This window comes from Zootermopsis nevadensis, unplaced genomic scaffold (genome assembly GCF_977971745.1).
Source record: "Zootermopsis nevadensis isolate Lab colony 2312 unplaced genomic scaffold, Znev_1.0 Znev_ptg000008l, whole genome shotgun sequence".
NCBI classification, from domain to species: domain Eukaryota; kingdom Metazoa; phylum Arthropoda; class Insecta; order Blattodea; family Termopsidae; genus Zootermopsis; species Zootermopsis nevadensis.
In genome coordinates this window covers 5,046,590-5,068,348 of record NW_028259140.1, presented here as the reverse complement: position 1 = coordinate 5,068,348, position 21,759 = coordinate 5,046,590, and the positions used below count along the sequence as shown (strand labels likewise).

The 21,759-nt window shown below is 37.6% G+C and overlaps 1 protein-coding gene and 1 long non-coding RNA gene across 3 annotated transcripts in view; one reads left to right on the top strand and one right to left on the bottom strand.

Annotated features, from left to right (window-relative positions):
- Ptpmeg2 (Protein tyrosine phosphatase Meg2) overlaps positions 1 to 20,807 on the top strand; it is a 52,021-nt gene extending 31,214 nt beyond the window's left edge. For both annotated transcript variants that reach the window (XM_087344911.1, XM_087344910.1), the window contains 8 exons: positions 13,623 to 13,757; positions 13,945 to 14,175; positions 14,857 to 15,016; positions 15,553 to 15,751; positions 16,493 to 16,653; positions 16,764 to 16,993; positions 17,296 to 17,503; positions 17,958 to 20,807. In XM_087344911.1, coding sequence (XP_087201037.1) covers positions 13,623 to 13,757; positions 13,945 to 14,175; positions 14,857 to 15,016; positions 15,553 to 15,751; positions 16,493 to 16,653; positions 16,764 to 16,993; positions 17,296 to 17,503; positions 17,958 to 18,187 — 1,554 coding nt within the window. In that variant the 3' untranslated portion in view covers positions 18,188 to 20,807. The remainder of the gene's footprint in view (positions 1 to 13,622; positions 13,758 to 13,944; positions 14,176 to 14,856; positions 15,017 to 15,552; positions 15,752 to 16,492; positions 16,654 to 16,763; positions 16,994 to 17,295; positions 17,504 to 17,957) is intronic.
- LOC147874452 (uncharacterized) lies at positions 20,085 to 21,722 on the bottom strand. Its single transcript, XR_015534102.1, has 2 exons — positions 21,654 to 21,722; positions 20,085 to 21,026 (listed from the first exon to the last, which is right to left on the bottom strand). It is a non-coding gene; the product is annotated as an uncharacterized LOC147874452 (long non-coding RNA).
- Positions 21,723 to 21,759: the final 37 nt, after the last annotated feature.

The following is a 21,759-nucleotide window of genomic DNA, read 5'->3' as shown; positions in this document are numbered from 1 at the left end:
GCGTGATACAAACTGTTAACGCTAACATCACGTTAGTCTCGTCGAACGTCATGGCGTCGCGTTGTTTCTTCCTTCACTTCATTGAGGGTGGACAGCAGGCGTCGCGACGGCTACCCATTTCTTGCCGTAGCGAGCGACTTCGCCTCACTCCCTCCTACACGCAGATACAGACAGAAATAGCCTGTTCCTATAGCGTCATAAGGAGAAATGCAGCGCTGGAATATCAAAGTAGAGGAACAAACGTGATACAGAGCCATCTGCACCTTATCCTTGCGTTTGTGTTGAACTTGAAACGAGTATGAAGCTAGTGAAATAAGATTAATCATCCACAATCTTTCCGTTGTTGAATCTCTTTATCGATCTCGCTGTAAAACTAGCTCACTTTCTCTTCTGTGCACGTAAAGGCTATTCTTGATGATTCTGATTCGTAATTTTCTTCCGTGATACTAAAATATGCATTCGTAAACCTGTAGGTTTATGCTTCTTTTCCGCTACTCGTTTACAAAGAGGACTGAGTACTGTGTAGGTGATGTTTTTAAGCCTACTCATTTTTTAAAACAAAATAAGTAGATTGTCGTTTTCTGGATGGTAGCGCCGTGTAGTGTGGTAGAAGTTTACCAACGTTCCAGAGGTGCTTACAGCCTTCATCCGAAACGTCGGTAAATTTCTTTAAGACTGCACGGCGATACGACTCTGTTTTTTTCTTTTAGATTAATTTTCTTGCGTGGTGCGTTTAATTGAATTTGTGTGTGATAAGGAATATTTCTGTTACAAGCTGGAAATAATTAGCTAGGAACTTCAGCGAAATGGCTACAAGGAACTTTAATAGACTAGCTATATGCCTCTCCCATCTCATCCTCATTACGCACTTTTTCACGTCACTTAATCCATTTTGGTCCCAACTACTCTCCTATTACTGTTGCTGTGAGAACCTGAAATCTGACAAAGGCTTTCGGCGTGTTTGACGAACTGATCACTGATCGTAGGCCGTTCTTGAATGTAGGCGCGTGGTTTCCGACCGCAGTAAGCCAACTGCGACGCCATCGCAGCGACTAAAGATAGGAGTAAGTTCTTCCTTTAGGAACTTGGCATCAGCCCCATTTTGTTTCAAACTTTCCATTCTGAAAACATTGGAGTCTGATACATCGCTGTACGCGGGAATATTGATATCAAATATTACTCCGCCGTAGGAAAATTGCACGTGATATTGTAGTACAAATTAAGTTCATAAAATAATTTGTGTTATTTTATCATTAGATGTGTAATTTTTATCTTAAATTTTTGTTTAGTTTGTTGTGAAATGCGGCTTCAATCGTGAATTGTCGTGAAATAAGAATATTTAAAGCTTGTTAGTGCGATATTTATTGTAGTCGTGCCAAGAGCACGTATTTCTTTTGTCTTGGTTTGCAAGGACGTAGTTCAAGGACATTGTGCTGTGAAATTGCAAAGTCTGAGAATAGAACGCGCAGTCAACCTTCTCTGGCTAGAATTACAAGACTGACAGATCGAGGTTACTGACTTACTTTGACGGATCGCTGTGAAATATCACAGACCGTACCGTGAGCCATTTTCGCTGTCCTTGTGAATTACCCGAAATAAAACAGCTGCATACATGCACATTTTATAATGCACAAATATTGATTTAAAATCTGCGTTGTGACGCGTGTTTTCAGGCAAAACATAATGTAGGAACACATTTTCGTTTTGTTCTTGAAGTATCTGAATTTGGGGGGGGGGGGGTGTATTTTAATGTTACTGTCGACGGTAGGATCATAGTGAAGTTGAAGGTAAGTATTCTGTAGATGAACGTACAGTTCGAAATGCCGGTGGAAATTTGGAATTTCTCGGATTTGCGAAGGGTTTTTTCTCGCCAGTAAAGAGGAGAGAGGGAAGATTCCTTATTTATAGATGCTTTTCGTGTAACTTTCATTTTCAGAAGCGACAGTGATATGGAAGTCGGGAATACGTAAGCAATACACCGGGATTCTGTATTACAGAAAAGGCGGAAGATATGTCGACGAAAACCCGCGCTGAATTCAGCCCGTCTCGATGCGTCTGCATTCGTTATCGTACTAACGGAGGCAGATGTTTCGGGCAATGCTGCCATATTGAAGGGTTTTATAATTTATCAGTATACCAACTTAATTGTCCATGTGAATACATCTTCCCCTATCTATCTTTTGACCAAATTATGACTTTGTGTTTTGTTGCTGGCAGCTGTTTGCACACTCTTTTTCAGGTGGATAGTGTAAGGTTGGGAACAGTGTGAGGGAACTTCTGAGGAAAAACATAAATTCGCGAAGAAACACTCTACGTTTTTCGCGAATACACGTTTTGAAACTGTTGTATTGAACCGTAGAATTATTATTGTGATCCATTAAGTAGAGATATAATCAGTATTTAGTTCATTGGTTTTTTTGTTTGTGAGATTTAATATAGCGAAAGTTTAGTTTCTTGTTACAGCTTTTTAAAAATATTACAAAAGAGTGGAATCTTACGTTTTACGTTTCATTTGATTACTATTGAGAAAGTGAGTGAAGGAGGCGAATATGTTTTACAGTTGGCCTCAACAGTGACCTTTGTACCCAGCGTCCCTGACCTCAAGCAAGACGAATAAAAGTGGGGTACCATACTGCCACATGTGTCACTATTGCGTTCACCATATAATGGGCAGCGCTGTCGTCGTCGCGACGCGCCTCGCCTCGCCGCGCATGTGTGTAGGGACCAGTAGGACGCCTTGTCGCCGATCAGAGAGAGTCGACCGAGCTCAGGACAGATGCACCGCGTTCTGTAGGGAAAGGACGCGGTTACAGTAAATCAGAACCACAAAATAAAAAGTTATTTAGTGTCTATATCAAGTCCTTACATGTGATCAAGACGAATCTGTATGTGAACAAAGTTCTTGTGCAGTGCGTGTTATTTTTGAGGCGAATTGCTGATATCATTTGATCAATCGACAGACATGAAAAGGTAATTTAGTTTTACGAGGTTACCAAAAGTTACTGTTATTATGTTAATGTTTTGTTGTCATGTAACAGGAAGTTTGTCACCTTCTGTTGTTTGTTGCCTTTTGCGTAATAGCAGTGTGTCTGAAACGTGTTTTTACTGCCTAGTTTACGTAGGATGGTCTCGGGTAGTCCCGCGGTAACATTGACCATAGCCTTACTGTGTTAAGTCTAACATTGTTTAATAGTACTTGATCAATGTGAGTTCTGTAATCTTACGATTGGGTTACATAATTTCGTTATACGAATTTACGGTGCCTCAGAAACTAATTGAGCGCTGTTTAATTCCCTCCCAGCTCTAAGCAGTTATTTTCAGCTTTCCGATTTGGACACGCTCGTATGTGGTTCACCTGGATGCATCAAGTTTTAGAGGCTTTATATACTTCCAGAATATCTGTTCGCTAAGTTTTATTAAACGTGCGTAATTGTGAGAATCCATCTGTTGCTGTACCCAACGATTGGAAAAATGCGTTCTGTAACTGTTGACATACACGGATATGTCAACTTAATTACAAATCATCAAATTTAGGTTTACTTTTTGTTTCAGCGTATTTCGTGTGCTTCGTAGACATATTCAGGTGTTTTCCCCGTAATAATGTTTACCAGCCTACTGCGTCCTATTTTAAATTTCTCACTGACGATATCTTCATCGATTTTTAATATTATACTAACGCCATCAATTACTTTATCCTGCCCTCTTTACTCATTTCGGTCGCTTTTCGCTATTTATGTTTTCTGTTAGGTAACTAGGAAGTTCGGTTTAATGAGCTTCATGATGGAGACGCTCCTGAAGATGCCTAAGGCGCAGACGAAACATATTAAGTTGTTATAAAATTGTACTTGATTGTTGTTTATGTATCAACGAACAAAAGTATTTCACCGGTTGTCGAGCAAGTTATGTTTATTCAACCGTTAGTTTCTGGCAGTTACGCCATTGATTCAGGATGCGTATGAAACGATCATGAAGGGGAACTAATTATATGACTGATTACCCTGTAAGCCCTGCTTAAAAATTATACTAAGTTCTTTAAAGTTTGGTTACGCTAATTAATCAATGTCTGCTCTGTATAAGCTGCCCCTTTCTGCAGTGTCTGACTGGGCTTCGCTGTGGTGGGTAATGAATGAGGCTTCAGACGCACGGGACATGTTTAGATCTGTTTCAGAACTCGAGATTAAATATTATGAAATTGGTGTTCCGGAAATAGATTGTATGGTGTGAATCAGTAAACACACATAGTAAGATTTTATAAATACAAATGCGATAAATGATAGTAATGGCGGAACCAGTATGGACCTGGTATTTAAAACAAGTGTGTACAGTACTGCAGAGATGTTTTGAACACGGAAATGATCCTTTGGGTCAATGTAGTTAGTTACCCAGAAGAACGCAATCTTTATTTGCAGACATTTAACGAGATGAGTCATACTGAAACATTCCCCTCGTCGTTTCATCGTTGCCTGGGGTTAACTTTTATGGATAGGTATCATCCTTCACCCCTGATGCACTGTTTGCGGGATTATAAGCTCAGTACTGAATGCTGTATGAATTGGGTCCAATTTTGAGCTAAAAAACGAGGATGCAGACGTAACGTGCCGTGTCAGAACTTACATACGCATGCGCCAGCCTTACAGCTATTCTCCAATAAAAAAATCATTGTCAGTTTGTCGTGGGTTAAGAGAAGAAGCAGAGGCTGTGGCCTTGAGGTAAGTGGTCAATGTTTTTAATTGACATTGTATACACACGTACTACACTTCTCGTGACGTCATCGACACTTCAATTTTCCGTGCCCAGTGTAAGTACCCTTTTTCACATACACTACTACGAACTCTTCTGTTATGTTCAGGTTATTTTTCGTAGTCGTCTGTTTTAATCCAAGTTTAATTAATCAGAGCCCTTTCTGCATTTGCATGATTACATTATGATCGATTGGTTTAAAGTCGATGTTACAGCACTGATTTTTCATCAGAACCTTTCCATTTTCTGCTGTAGGATTTGAGGTTTTGACGGCGGTGAGTCCGAAGATGGCTGTCTTATGGGTTGGGTCGCCGTGTAGTCTGGTAGAAGTTTGCCGACGTTTCAGAGGTCCTTGCTGCTTGCATCATCAGGGCGATGATCTGTGTTTCCTTCTAACGAGTCGAGCGTTACCCATTATATTAGTTCCAAAAGTCTTGCTTTCGATATGCCATTGCCTTGCAGTACGCTGAGCGCTGGTGATCTTCTGAAGACTTTATTAACCCCACCATAAGTTTGGCTTCATGTGGATGTCACCAGTTGGATTGAGCGAATAACCATGAGAGAAATCTGTTGCGTGCGTTCGTGTTTTCCGGAGAAAGTTTCCAAGTCTTGTGCGCCCGTCAAGAATGGCCGTAGCATTACCGTGGATACGCGAACAAGCGGGGGTTCAGTATTGATTTCCACGGTGTTGGCTGGTTCTTCGTTCGTCATTTCAACTCTCAGTAGTCAAGTTCAGTGTGCTCACTACCATTTCAGTAATAGGCCGACGATGATAAATCATGAGCAAGGACATCAGCTCACTTTCGTAAAATCAGGTTGAGAGGTAGCTGATGAATACTGATAGAATTTCATATTTTAGGAGAGTGTTCTTTCATGTAATATACTTACTGTTGCTTCATATCGTATTCTTCTTGCAGCCAGATGAATGCATTAAACGAGTTAAGATGATTAAACATTATGGAGGATGCTGAGCGCAACCCGTCCAGAATCCAAACTCGTTATTGTCCTTCAGTGCACTCCACTCTTGAAAGGACAGTTTTTTTCTCACAAAGACGGAGCTGAAATGTTTCAGTCCCTTTTGTGCATCGCTTTAATACTGGGAATATTTCTTCTCCCAGTTCCACTTGGAGCTTTGCTGTTAAATTTAGTGTCATTTTATGTTTGCAGGCAAAGTGTGTAGGACGAATTTAATTTCGGTCCGTTTAGACCTAGTAAACTGTAGTCTAATCCTTACTTTGAGAACCTTTCGAGTTTACTGAATCTCTTTGAAATCTCCTCATAACGGCAGTTCCTTAAAACGTAAGAGAAATATTTTACCTTTTATTGGACTGAATATATAAGCCGCAAGAATACCGACGCACTTAAAGACTGGGTGGTGAAGGAAATTTATATAAAATATTTAAAACGGAAAGAGAAAGTGATTTAGAAGATGGGGAAAAGGTTTAAAGCCAGAATAAGTCTAAGGTACCTAATATTTGACGCCGAAGAGAAATATGTATATGAATCGTTGAGTGTTTATTCAACTAGGTATAATAACAATAGAAAAGTCTCGCGTTTAGAATTTATGTCTACCCCCAAAATCCATTTACCGAATCACAGGAGTGTACATTAATTTGTTTAATGTTACAAAGCGGAGACATTTATTTTTACGTCCAACTGATTTAAGCTGTTCTCCAGAGCGTAAGTCACAATGTGTTTCACCTGGATTGTTTTCTAACGAGTGAGGACATTTAATGTTTTTGTTAATACCCTACCATTGAGACTATTAAATCGGCTTTTAGTAAAGTATACGTTCCTGTGTCTATTTAACAACACAAAATAGGTGTTATTGCTTCATTCTATTTGTTTATCGTGTTTCTACTGTTGTAAATGAATAGTCATTCGTATTACAGAAACGGTTCGCTAGAAATCTGTTATTCATGGGAGTGATTGCACTGCCTTGTTCCTGTTTACAAAACTCATTCATATTTACCCCACAGTTGGCAATTGGTATCTCGCTCCTTGAACTGTTGGATTTCATAATGAGCTTCTGGTATTTATCCTCGACGTAAGACCTACTTTCCTATAATGTAAATGATGATTTGCGGCGTATGTAGTAACAAGTAGTCATGTGTAGAATACTGTGGCGTTCTGGATGACGCCGTGTAGCCTTGATTACCGACGTTTCGGAGGAACATATCACCTCAGGGTAGAACTTCTGCCCTGAATACGGAAGCATAATGTTTCTCTGGAACACTAGCAAGTACCTACAAGAAGACCGCAGTTCTTTAAGACTACTTTTTAAAAATATAGTTTTAACAATTATTAAATGCAAGTGAATTCGATAAATGTAGCCTATATAATTATGTAGTAAATAAGAATTTCTGGAAGGACACAGTGGATCTGCTGTAGGATTTTGTTACCCAAGCAAGGCTTGGGATTACGTATGTTATGAAATCTGATTTCATATAAAGAGAGTGCCTGATGTCGAAACATGTCGCTGTGTTAAAATACAATAAATGTCATTGTGTACGCGGATGTGAAAATTTATTATTAATATTTATACCGGTTTAAGATCTAGTTTGGGTTATCAGGCATTTTAATGCTAATGCCAGATAGTAGGTCTAGAATGAAATAGGCCACAACGACTTCCTCCTTGTCGTTTCTAGTTTGTCTTACATAATCTACCAGTCTTTACACTGGGCATTGAACAATCTCTTCAGTGGTCGCTGTAATGAAAGTAAGAGATTTTGTCGCCCTGATGACGAAGGCAATAAGTACCTCTGATACGTCGGTTAACTAATACCAGACCATACAGTGCATCAACTCAGAGACAACCATCTGCAAAATATTGGTAGTTTTTACACAGTTAAATAAGGTACCCAGACATAAGCACGTGCATGGGTACGAACGTAATTATCGCTTTCTTTGTTTTTAGAACTGAAGAATGGTACATTGAGGCAAAGCACAAACTTTCGAAGGGTTTAATGACAGCGAGATTCTAAAGCAACAAACGGAACTCAAGTTAGAATGCACTGGCGTCTCAGGAAAGTTTTTAATGTTCCCGAAGTATTTCAACCGTCTGTCCCACCTTTTGCAGTGTTCAAAGCGTTTTAACGTTCACTGAGCACGCAGAAAATGTATATATTTATAATTTTTATTGTGAGTGTAGGGTGTGTACATTTACTAGTCTATCGTGTTTGTATTTCATTTAATCTAGATGTTCGTTTTGATTTTCCTTATGTATTACCGCTTTTAAATTATTGCTGTTAAGAAGTACGCAAAATTTTCTACTAACCGAACAAATAGTTAAAGAAAACATTTTATTCCAAAGGCAGGAGCAAGTTTTGTTTTAAGAACTGTGGTGGTTACACAGTGAAGATACATTTCTCCTGACAGCAGTGTACATTGGTAATGTAACTCGGTAGAATAAATAACTTTCATTATACTAGCATGCAAATTCTATTATCGTTGATTAATATTCGTTTCAGAACTGAAGAAATGTTGCTCTTAGAACTCTTAGATGCCTGAAGTTATACTGATGTTATGATACGGAATATTAACACAGTTTTCGTCCTCCGTAAGCTCAGAGGGTTAAATGACCTTTGTTTTCAATTCTGTGTGTTTCTTACAATACAAATTATGTGTAGACAGACCACCATGACAGAATGTAACCAAGAAATCGACACATGTTCTCATTTAGGAAAGTTGTGTTTTAATTTAAAATGTTTGACGTAAGTTCCGCTTTCATTATGAACCACGAAACTGAGCGGAGTAAGTTTGTCCGCCTTGATCGATTAATTCCTGACCTACTTAGTTGTATGCATAAAACTTGTTATCTGTCGCACTTCAAAGAATTATCAGTGCGTCAGTGTTCTGACTCGCGGAATGATTAAGAATGCCTTGGCTAAAGGATGGCATTTTCAACTGTTTTTATTCTTCATGCACCAGGAAACCAAATGTCAGATAAATTAAACGTCTCTCCTCTTGTCTGCATGATTTAGTGTAGTGTGCAAACAGGCTATTAATTCGCCGAAGTGGAATCGTGCAGTTACGGATCTTTTCTGAAAGAAGAAATCTAAACAATTTTCTATAGAAGAGTGTTACATTTAATACGTGATACAAGATACAAATTCATCGTTTTAAGTCTGCCGTGCTACATTTTCTGAGGGTCTATTGTCATTTTGCACCAGATCGCTCACCGGATCTATCACAGCCGTTGTTAGCCAACTGGTTGAGGCTTAGTGAGATTTAAGGTTCTCAGGGCGGTGGATGTCTTCTGGGTTGTTTCGCTCCCTCATATGTGTAAATCACTTGGTATTCTAGGAGGGGAGGCTGTTGGAGAAGCGAGGGTCCGCCATGGGGAAATGTCGTGAGGTTTGGGGGATCAGTGGCCCAGAGTCATGTCCAGTTGGGTGCTTTTGAAAATCTATATTCCATCTTCGTATTCTGTTGCCAGTAATTGGGGAATACTATTCTAGGCGCGCTACAACGGACTTATAACCCGGGTTTTCATTAAGAATGTAAATTTGCTCACAGTACTAGACTCGTTAACTATTAGGGCCTGTATGTTGCTGCTAGCGCCATCATGTTGTAGTTAGCAAATGAATGACTGTCGATTTGTCTCCTTACAGCTATTACCATAAAATTTGCGTGAATAGAAGCTGGTCTGTCTCTCGAGACTGAGAGGGTGGTATGTTTAGAAGAATGAAGCGTGTAGGGAAAGATTGATGATTCAGGCATAAGGATGACAGATGGGGTGCGGGAGGATATATAATAAGAGGAAGGATGTGGGTTGGAAATAGTTTGGGGTAAGTGCGGGAGACAAGTTATGCTTAATTTCGACACACGAATCTGCTTCATGTGGCCTCCTCCTCAGCACCTTACATTCATTAACGGAGAGACAGTTTAATTGAAATCTTAATGTGTGATTTTTATAACAAGTTTTGTTGTCAGACTAACATTTCAGATTAATGATATCGTTTCCAAAATTAAATTCTGTGAGTGTATTTGTTCCTTTTCGCTTATTATTCGCAATCCTAAACATCCACTTGCGCTGCATTGTATCATGTTTTTTTTTTTTGCAAGAAATGAAAACTGTTATCCCTATTATCTAAAGTTTTGTTTGGTTGCATGGTAAAAATTAGAAGTCGGTTAGTGGTAGATCCATACTGTAGCGTTACGTTTTACGCAAAATCCAATTCGTGGCGAAGTGATTGGTCCAACCCCGAGGCTATGTATCGATCGATAACCCTAAAATAAGAGACAAACAAGTGCTCGATATATCACGTTTGATGACTGAAGCACATTACTTTTAAATGAAAAAGGTTTTTTACTCAAATTAGAAATCAATTACAAGACTGATTAGATGCATTCCTGCAGCCGAAATGTCTTCTACTGTATGCACACTAGCAGTTCGGTGGTCATTATGGCAATGTTTAGACAGAAAATATGTCGGTCTTATGGGAAGTTACTGAAGTTCTGTGAGTGTCTTCATTTTTAGATTGCTTCAAATTATGCTACTTCAGTTTCTTGCCACCTTATCAGCCATTATAAGACTCAGTATTCCGAAAAAGTAAAAACTTCCACAGTCTGATATGGAATTTGAGATTCTAACGGCAGTGAAGATGTTGGCCAAGTGGGTTGTAACGCCGTATGAACTTGTGGGGAGATGCCAACGTTTCAGAGAGACTGAATCTTCATGGCTGAAAATAATAACAAATTGACTGCCAGGTATGGACAGTATTGTTTGTTTAAAATCAGCCGAGCCTCTGTTTTTGGTGCAGACAGTGCAGCAACCGTATTTACTCCATACTCACTCGGCACAGATGGACAAGAACTGAACCACACTCGCAGCATGTCGTTGTCTGACCTTGAACTACAGTATGGCCAGGCCTCGGCAGTGTTGCCAGTCACACGGCAACAACATTCCAATATTGACCTTGCTGTTTGAATTCTTCATGTGTATCGAATAGAAGTTTAGACTTGTTTGCCCACTAAACCACTATTTTATGTTTTGCACACAACTCGCGTCCCGAGAGAGACTGCCCATTGATAGCCGTGGGGCATACTTTGGAAACATGTGTTTGAACACGCGCGCCATTTGATCGGTACTCCATTCAATGCAGAATGCGAGTTTTAGGGATTCCTTTCTTCTTCAAATCCAGAGCTCGCCACAGCTCCATGCTTGAGAGTGCTTCGTGTGGATTCTTTCCCAGTCTCTAGCCTCTGAAGTGCTTTTGTACGTATTTTGAATGGCGTCACCTTCCACTCCTGTCTTCACATCGTGGATGGCAGCACGAGAGCAGTATAATAACACTCGTGTGTGTGACAGTGTACATTTTGCGAACTACGCATAATGTTGGAATCAGTGTTTTCGTCAGATATTGAACGTTATTAAAATTTAGATTTTCATTTCGTATTCTAAATCATTTGCGATAAGTCAAGATCATGGTGTGTCCACACATACTTTAAGGTGGAAAGCAGCAGATTTTTTTTTAAATATCGGTCACTAATCTATGAAACTGCACTGCTCAGCATTCCACAAGACAGCCACCTTCTTCCAATCTCTTTATTACTGATCTCTGAAGTTACGTCATTTGATCTTTTTTTTTGCTTTACGGAGAATAACAGTTTTCACTATGAAACTCACGTCCTTGGTGTCTTTGCTGTATTATGAATATTTTATAAAGCAATTACTTTGTGTTTGTAAACTTTTACTTCTCAGCAATATAATCTACACTTTGAGCATCGTTTTCGCTTTGCTCTTGAATAATCTTTTCTAGACGTGCTGTTGCATATTTTCCATAACAGTGGTTTATGCTGAAATTAATACTGTACATTATATTAACTCATTCCTGTTAAGTTATTGTTTATTATTGAACTGGCGTTTTAAGTGTCTTTTCACACCAAAATTTATTCTTGCAAAATTTATGACGTTCAAATTGTTTAACTGTGTTCAGCGTAAAAATGCTGTGTTCTTGGTTGTTGTCAAGGTCCTCTGAAACTTCGGTAGACTTCTATCAGGTTACACTGCGCGACAACCCAGAAGACAGCCATCTTCTGGCACACCGCCATAAAAAACCTCAAGTCCTGCTACATTTACATAAAAATTTGATACTGTTAAGTTTTGCATGACGACATTTTAGTCGAAATATACGCAAGAACGATTTTACTGAGAGAAAAGAAACTTTCTAGGGCAATTATTTATTAATGTCTCTCAGTTTTCAGTACGAGTGTTTAAAGTACCGCGATGATTGGACAGAATTGATGTCTCTTTGGTGATTACTAGACTGGTTAGTCCTGAAATCTCGAAGTTTCCTAATCGTTGAATGATACATTAAAGGATTGTTGCTACTTTATACGTCGGAAGAATCAGGAAATGCACCCCGTTCAGCGTGATGTCAAACCGGATTTCGTTGTGGAGTCTTGCTTCATTGTAGTTCACAGAAACACTTCGTTTAAGCTGTGTACCTTCTGTAGTAGAATAGTAACCCTGTCGACTTTATACTCAATGTATTTTCTCTTTGTGAACTCCTAAATGTTTGCAGTCGTGTTGGGCACCTCTGGGCTATACAGGATAAGGGGAGAAATAGTGAGGGTAGAAAATTGGGGAGATGGAGTTCGTGTGTTGGAAGTCAAGTTTCGGGGAAGCCAGGAAGAGAACACAAAGGAGTTTACACAAGACTTTTTTTTAAGATTAAAAAGCAGTATTTTGAATCGTAAACTTTTCGTATTCATATTCAAAATATCTTAAACTGAAACATTAATTTTAAATAGTTTTGTTAGATATTAAAGTAAACGATTTAGTAAATCAGGTACAATTTTAGAAGTGGAGTGAAGTGAATTGAATTGAAGTAAAAAATAGAAACTCAGTCGGGAATTGACCATCGGCCGTCCTTTTCCAGACTTGCCTGTCATGCCTCTTATAGTGCTCGTAATTGAACTGTTTAAAGTGTTTGAACATTTTCAGTTCTTTGTAATTGATCTAAATCCTTACAGTAGTGTTTTTTTGGTCTGTGGGCCGTATATTACTTAACACTGGTTTTAAGTGAGAATGAACTGCAAGTAGGACCATTGTCATTGCACTTCCCTATACAAAGCACAGAAAGAATGTTGTTTTAATAGGCGTACATTAATTAAACATTAGTATCCTGTATGCATTCATTTATTTATTGAATATAATTACATATAAGTGCAAAATTAAGTTGACTTTTGTACCTCTAGTGATATTCATTATGGATGTTTCCAGTTACTTCAACTTTCATTTGATTAATGTTATATTTCTAGGACACCAGAAAGTTGAATCGTGTCTATCTAGGTGCGCCCATACGCATGTAAAAACTTCGGAAACTGCGGAGTGGATTTTCATCCCCATGCTTAAATTTCTTAACTTGTTCACTTGAGTGTGTACCTGGTGCATGATGCTTGTATTAATTTCCACATTGATGGTCAGATTTACCATTGTAATCATTTAAGATATTGATGGTGTATGTTTATAGTCAGAAAACCATTCCCTGATTAATAATTTTAATTATTAGAAATGTCATTACAATGCAATATGAATAAAAAATGCACGTGAAAACGACTAGGATTGAGTAATAAACACAATTTTTCTAAACTTACTTTACTAATATTGAAAATCAACAATAGTGCATATCAGAAATATTTCTTTATATTATACTTTCGTAACTTTTGATGTTTATCTACTTATAATTTAATATTAAAAAAACATTCACTTCCTTATGAAACCACAAATTTGCACTGAAATACTCTGTTAACAGACATATTTATTTATTCAAGCTGCATAGTTTACAATATCAAAACATTATGAAATGAGATTAATATAGTATTTACATTTTATAATTCTATATAACTGGAACAAACGATGTATCATGTTGCAGGGTGGTTATCCAGCTAAACTAAAGAAGGTGCTAATCGTGACTGCACCACTTTGGTTTAAAGCTCCTTTCAAGATCCTGCGGCTCTTTGTGCGGGAGAAACTGCGAGACAGAGTGTTCACTGTTAGTATACCTCAGGTTAGTGTAATAGATTTACATACAAGAGGATTTTTTTAACTCGTGTACTCTTACGATATTTTACTTTTATTTGTTGAAAGTTTGATATGTAACATATTGATAATGAGGTGTGATGTAGCTGAGAAGTGGAAGCAGTCAAATTATGTCAGTTAGGAAACACATCGTCTCATTTGGCTATTGTCCATAGTTGACGCTGCATATCCCGCGCGGATCTCTACCATCACGTCTGGGTGGTGAGCTGGCCGTGGATCATGCATCGTGGCTGTTGCACTGCCTCAAATCCGTGACGAACCGCCATGGCGACCTTTGTGACGTGGCATCTCCTCTTGGCTCAGGAGCGGCGATGGATTCCGCCATTTTTGCTACCAGTGCTGCTACAACTACAATTCCCAATGGGTCTGCCAGAAACCTAGAACATGTATGTGTGATATAATCTTTAAAGAAATGTAAGAATACATGATAAATAGAATAAAGAGTAAAATAAATATTGTCCAGTCTGTAGTCAGTCACTATACAGACTGAGCTCCCCAGGTTCCAATATAAATAAATAATTAATATTTAGAGCATGAGAGTGATAGTAACTTGGCCAATAAAGTGGGAAAAGATATTGTGGTGTCATCTGCCAAACGCAGCGCGTGGAGATAAATAACAAGATTAATATTCCATGTTATAGTGTGTTTATGTCTTTTGGAACACTCTGTATGTGGCTAGAAATGAAACTTTTATAGAGAAAACTGAGTCTTTGAAATGACTCAAAGTGGATCATGGGGAAAAAAGTTGTGAGGACTGTACTGGCTCATGGTCACTTCTTTTGTGTAAGCAGTGTTGAATGTTTGGATTCTATTAAGACAGAGTTTGTTGGTTAGTTCGTTTGGTTTCTTTGGACGATTGATTGGTCTATTCTATTAATGTAGGAAGCAACTTTAACAGCTCATCTGCTGTAATTGTATTCAGTAAATATATATTTGGTGTATGGTCTTTCCTGTATGCAGTTTCATTGCCTAAAACATTTTTCATTGTCTTCTTTTCTGTGTTGGTGTATATCTTTTCATTTATACAAAAAATACAGTATCTGTACCTGATTGAATGCATTGTGCAGAGTGAGCACATGTGCAGCCATGGTACCAGTGAAGGTGCAGACCAGAGGTCTTTCCATTCTCCAGTATCAGGACCAGAAGAGGAAGAAGAGGAACTAGATATAACATCTTCCCGTGACCTAGACAATGGTGATATCTGGCAACACAGCTCAGGCAGTGGAGGTGATGCATAACATTCATTACAGAATGTAATAGTGGTCATTCTTCTTCTTCTTCTTCTTGTAGCTTTATAACCCTATGTGGGTCTTAGCTTGTTCGACAAGTTTTTTTCCATTCTGTCCTATCATTCACAATTCTTCTCCATCCCCTCACTCCCATCGTCCTCACATCCTCCTCCACGTCGTCTATCCATCGTTTCCGTGGTCTCCCTCTCATCCTTCTTCCCATCAGTCTCCATTCCATCACTCTTCTAGTTACCCTGTTTCCTTCCATTCTTGCAACATGGCCAAGCCAGGCTAACCTTTTGCTTTTGATCAGCCTCACGATATCTGCTCCCTGTATGATACAATCTAGTTCATGATTCATCCTAAATAGTGGTCATTAGGCATTCTTATTAGGATTGTGTATAGTTAACTCTCTTATTTGAGATAAACAGTGTTTATAAATAATTGTATCTTGCCTGTTGAGATTAGAACTCAGAGATGATATTGTTAATTGCATTAGTGTAAATATTTAATGAGACTGTATGTTTATTTTAGGTGCATCTTCACCAGCTCCTCCTGCTTCATCAGCTAGCAGTGGTTTCTCAGATGATGACAGTCTTCATTGCGATCTAGGTCATGGAATGTCACTGGGACAATTTGTGGAGAGTGTCCGGAGTAGAGGTCGAGCCGGCCTAGAGCAAGAGTATGCCGAGATCAGGGCCCGCCCGCCCGATGGCTCATTTAATCATGCGCGGTATGGAGAGATAGTGTATAATAGAACACATAGTTAGCGGTTTTTATTTTGAATCTCAAACTACTTCTTTTGACTGTTATCTGGTCCCATGTCATAGATTTACGGCATGTAAAATAACCTTACGAGCCTGATACAGGATGTTTCGTAAGCAAAATTCAGTGGCCATTTCTCACCCAAGTCTCCTGATTTACTGCTAGATGGCTCTGGCAGTCAAATCAGGCTTGAGTAGAAATTGTGCAGTCAGTGGGCTGGTGACTCACTACTCACAGATGCACCATAGATGATTATAGTTTGTACATAAATGTACCATTTCAGATGTAAATATTGACCTCTGTGTTTAGATTAAGAGTATATATTGCTGGGGGCTGTATGTAAAAAGAATTTGTAATGATGAGCACTTGATAAATTTTATATTTTTATGATTTCACTGAAGTAATTGATTATATTGGAATGATAAGGTAATATTACTTGTCTGACCAATTGTAACTTTATAGTCCTTGCTTGTTACATGTATAAACCAATTTTTGCACCAAGCTTTTATCACATTTATCCTGAAGCTAGAGGCAGTAGAGTCATCTGAAATGTCAGAAGCTTCTTTGTACCTTATTTTTCCAATTATTGCTTAAGTTTTCCAATCACATTTGTGCCAAATGTGGAGCTTTTCAAGGACATAACAGCTTAATTTGGCAAGGATTAAGCTGCGTTAAATGTGTTGATTTATTTTTTCTCTTTGTTTTCCAGGCTACAGGCCAACCAGCCAAAGAACCGGTACACGGATGTCCTTTGCTATGACCACAGCAGGGTTCTGCTGTCACAAACAGATGGAGATCCCTGCAGTGATTATATAAATGCAAATTTTGTTGATGGTTATAAACAGAAGAATGCCTTTATTTCCACCCAGGGTAAAATCATTTGTACATTTAAACACCAGCTCAAGAATCTAAATAGAGTCATGTCATGAAATGTCTATTATAGATGATGTTTTTTTATGTTTGCTGTATGGTGTTTACAGGTCCACTGCCCAAAACATCGTGTGATTTCTGGCGCATGATATGGGAACAGCAAGTGTTGGTTGTCGTAATGACTACAAGAATAATGGAAAGGGGGCGAACAAAGTGTGGCCAATATTGGGAGGTAGAAGAGGGAGGAGCGGCCACTTATGGGGGCTTCCGAGTTACAACGGCATCAGTGGAGCAGCATGCAGACTACACGGTCTCCTCACTTCACCTCGCAAATCTTAAGGTAGAGTAGCTGAAGAGTTTGAAACCTGAATTCATAAGTGGATGCTCCTTTTCTTTGTTATTTTTATACACCGTTCCCTTTCATCATTGTCCTCCTGTATATGTGAAGTTAACGGGCGTCGTATAAAGCTTTCTGTCAGTTTTCTGTGTGACATCACCTGGTGCTATGGCTTGTAAATACCAGATGCAACACTTTATGCATTATATACTATATGATATATGATTTGAACTGCAGAATAAATGTGATGAATTCTGTTTTTTTTAACTGTTTGTATAACTGAAATGTTGTTGTATTTTTTGCAGACAGATGAGTGGAGGGAGGTGAGCCACTATCAGTTCATATCATGGCCTGATTATGGTGTTCCTCATAGAGCCCTTGCCATGCTAGACTTCCTAGATCGGGTACGGCAACAGCAGAGCAAGATGGTAACTACTTTAGGTGACACGTGGGCTGGAAATCCTAGGGGACCACCTATTGTTGTTCATTGTAGTGCAGGCATTGGCAGAACTGGTGAGAATTTGTTTTCTTTAGAGAAGGCATGCAACAATTATGTTCAATTGCGTATTCTGTATTCTTCTCTCGTCCCCTGTAAGTATGAATATTGCTAATATTATAAGTTTAAATATTTTTTTTCAACATAACAGAATGAATTTTGCTGTTTGCTTCTTTCTTTGGATGTTACTGTTGATGAAAAAGTTTCAGCTGTTAAGTCTCTGCTTGTGTCTGTTAACCCATCTGTTTTGTTTACTTTATTAAAGCTTAGTTGGTATAGGAGTCCACTAAAAACGTTTAGTATTTGGAAACAATAAAGCTCCTTGCCCATCTCCAGTCTTTTATCATAAAACATATTCATTATCTAGGACTAGAACAGAATTTATTTGTATTCACTCTGTGAATCAGATACTTTACTGATAATTGGTTATTGTTTAAATTTGCACATATTTTTTTTAATTTTTTTTTTCAGGCACCTTCTGTACATTAGACATTTGCATCAGCCGTCTAGAAGATGTGGGTACAGTAGATGTCCGAGGTACTGTCGAGCGAATTCGTTCTCAACGAGCGTGCTCGATCCAGATGCCAGATCAGTATATCTTCTGCCATTTAGCACTTATTGAATATGCACTTGCCAAACAACTCATACCTCATGTTGACCTCACTGGGTTTGAAAATACGGCTGACGATGAGTCTGAGTGAACCAGAGACTATGTAAGACAAAGTCATGAACTCTGATGTGTCATATGCTAAAATGACACACTGCACAAATGGACAAATGAGTGATAACATTTATTGAATCAGTATAAATAAGCTTCCTACATTATTAACATTTTGCGCAACATTATTACCAATAACGTATTAAAAAACTGATATAATGTTGCTTCCGAAATTAGACTGGACAGGAAGAAAGAAGCAAAACTGGAGCAGGATTTATGAGTATGGAGGTATGTTTTGAGTTTGGTTGGAACAAATGTGAAAAATACCTTCTTTAAGTACATAATATTATGTGTCAAGTAAATTTAATAAACAACCAAGCCAGGATGTTAACTGCTGGACTGGAGATGCTCTACATAATTATGTGTAACTGTACCTAATGCAGGGTGTCGTTATGTCTATTCTAGAATTCAAATCTCCTGCATTTGGCGAGAGCTACTAGTAGGTTACCATCGTGTTGCCAGCACTTGTACACTGAAAATAGTGGGAATCCAACATAATGTTTCGAAACAAGAGAATAATGTTTGTACTGTAATATACAAGCTTGACGCATCTCATAATTTCAGATTATATTAATTTTACATTCATATCATTGTTTAGACTGATTTACTAACAACAAAATATCAGCCATAATTTTGTGATCTGATTTCCTTACAGCATTCATGGTACTTTGTGAGAAAGAGTTATAAATGAAACTTCATAAATTAAAATAAATTAGACATAGGTCTCGGACAACTACTTTTCTGAAAGTGTGTTCTTCAAATATGAGATTGTTTTAACCAATATTTTGAATATATTTTTTCACAAGTTACAGTGGTTTTCTTGGGAAAAGAATAAATGTAAAATATGGCAAAACAGTTGAAAAATATAAACCTCTAGTTCTAGAAACATGGGTTTGCTATTGCATACTTAGGAACTTACCATCCATTAGCCTGTCGTAGCACCCAATCAGGCAACGCAACACAAATCTGAACATGTCTCAAATGTCAGGAAATTTGAATCTTACTGTACTGGTGTCATATCAATATTAAAACATGGAAAATTAAGGCCACTTTATTTCCTGCAGTCCTGAATGGATATCTCTTATAATAACATTATCAGTCACCTTATTTATTCTTGGTGTGACATTTATGTACCAGTATTTCAAGATGAAAATATTATTTGATGAGTTTATCGATGTTGCTTCTGAGAGACGAATGTACTGTAATTTATGAAGAACTGAGTGAGTCTGGATATCTTCTCTTCAGGTAGTGGTAACTTAGTTTGAATGGTGTAATGTTGATGGATGAACTGGTGCTCTTCAGTGGGTACGTGACACTGTGGGAACTGACACATAGAAGGCATTGTGTTACATTTACGCCAAAATATGAACTGTTGTAGTCAGTGTTTTTAACCATCAATATGGTTTAAGTGTACATTATTTCTGTACATAATAATTCATATTTAATATATATATATATCTACCAGGAATGTGATATGTGCATATTCAAAGCTGCTAAATATTTGTGAATTTTTTAGTCTTTTTTCTCAGTCTTTGTTACAAATACTTCCATAAATGTGTAATTTTACACAAAGAAAAAAGGGAACATATCAATAAGTGCTATTTAGAAGCAAAGTGACATAGTCATAAACCATATGGTTAACTTTTGATTTTAATAAAAAAAATTAAAACTTGGATTAATAACTGCTATAGTGGGGATAAGTTATGTGCTAGTCCAACATGAGCTTGAATTTAGCTCCTCTGTCATAGAGAAATGTCTGTAGTATGATTATTCAGAAAATGAGATACATTTTTCAGATAAATTGTGGATGTGATTAACTGTGGACCTGTGTATGCATACTGAAACTAGTAGAAGTCTCTGGCAAGCTGTTATTTTGTTAAAAATTTCTAAACATACACATTTATCTCTTCCATTCTATTCAGCCACAATATATTGACATTATTTTCTGAAAAATGCTACCTTGTAATACCAAATTTGGAACTTAAGATTAAAGTTTAAAATAATTTATTATGTTAAGATATGAGCACAAAACATTGGCATAGTTGCACAAAGTTAACTTCAATATACTGTTTGTATAGTAGTTTGCTGATTTGAGAATGTTTGGTAAGTAATGAATCTCAGAACAGTGAAAATGTGTTGTAATTGTGAAGAGTATTGTGCCACTGAAAAGATTTTGATGGGTATGGAGCTGTGATGGTCTTTTTACTACTTTTTTCTTACTATTATCGGTTCTCACATAAGACATGACTAGGATGTTGGTTTTTATAATATGATCACTACAATTTCTGGAATTCTTGGACATTTTTGTGGAATTTGATAATTACATTTACCAAGTAAGTTAAATTTTATGGTATTTTCAACACATAACTGACAATAATATAACTATGATTTTGGAGAACAAGTTCCAAAAGCCAGACACCTGATTAGAATGTTATTGTACAGTGAAATGTCATATAAGAAAATTTCTGTATGAATTTATTTATTATAACCTTTCACCTGCTAGCAACATTTGAAAGGACAAACCTCCCTATGCTGCTACCCTTAAGTTTTCTATTGCTGTTACTGTTGAAAAAGATATTAAAATTCACCTTTAAATAAATTAATTACACTGATCTTATTTAAATAGCACCTTCTCTGTTTACCTGTTCTTTATCCCCATCATAATTTCCATTCTTGCAACCTTGTGAGAGTTGAACAATGTCTTACATGTCTAAGATAGCTCTAATCCTACCCAACCCAAAAGCATCGAGCCAAGGGCTGTGTGGTATTGGGGTAGTGAAAGAAGCAGCACTGTTCATAATCCCTTTGACATCAGATGAAACCTGCATCATAATTAATCTTCCACTTGTAAGGGGCTCTGCAAATGGAGACTGAATATTTCTCAAGGATTTTGGGACCAAAATGGAGTTTGGTTAAATAAGAGATAACATTGAGGGGGTCCCCTAAAGGGAGATCCTCAGATAGAAATACGAATACTGAGTTGGCTAGTTAATCAGTAAGATGACAGTAACAACACATGCACAGTGGAAGAGGAAAAACTTAAAATTTCTGTATGCCTTTCATATGCTCATTTTTTGGAAGACTAGATGTTTATATTTCTATCTTGGCAAACTATTAGAATTGTGATTACAGAGATATAACTATTTTTAGAAATTTTGAAAGAAATAATGCATGAACATCTTTGGTTCATATGGGAAACATTGTATCCTGTTTCTATACTGGATTACTATATGCAGATGTGCCAAAGTATTTCTTGTAATTTACTGTCCCTATACCATTTTCTTTTAATTTTGTGTATTTTTACATATAGATAAATGTTAATAATGTGTGATTCACCTAAGTTGGAGCATATACAATGGTGTATTTGTGACAATAACCTCCATTAAATTTCATTATGAATTTTATGAATTGAAGACATTTTAAATAATAAGTGCTGACTGATCACATACTTTTATTTTTACATGGGAACCTTTTCTGGTGATTCAACTGCAAACGTGTTTGCTCCAGGTGATTACTATGAAACAGCTGATTTTTATAGATTCAGTGATTATCGTA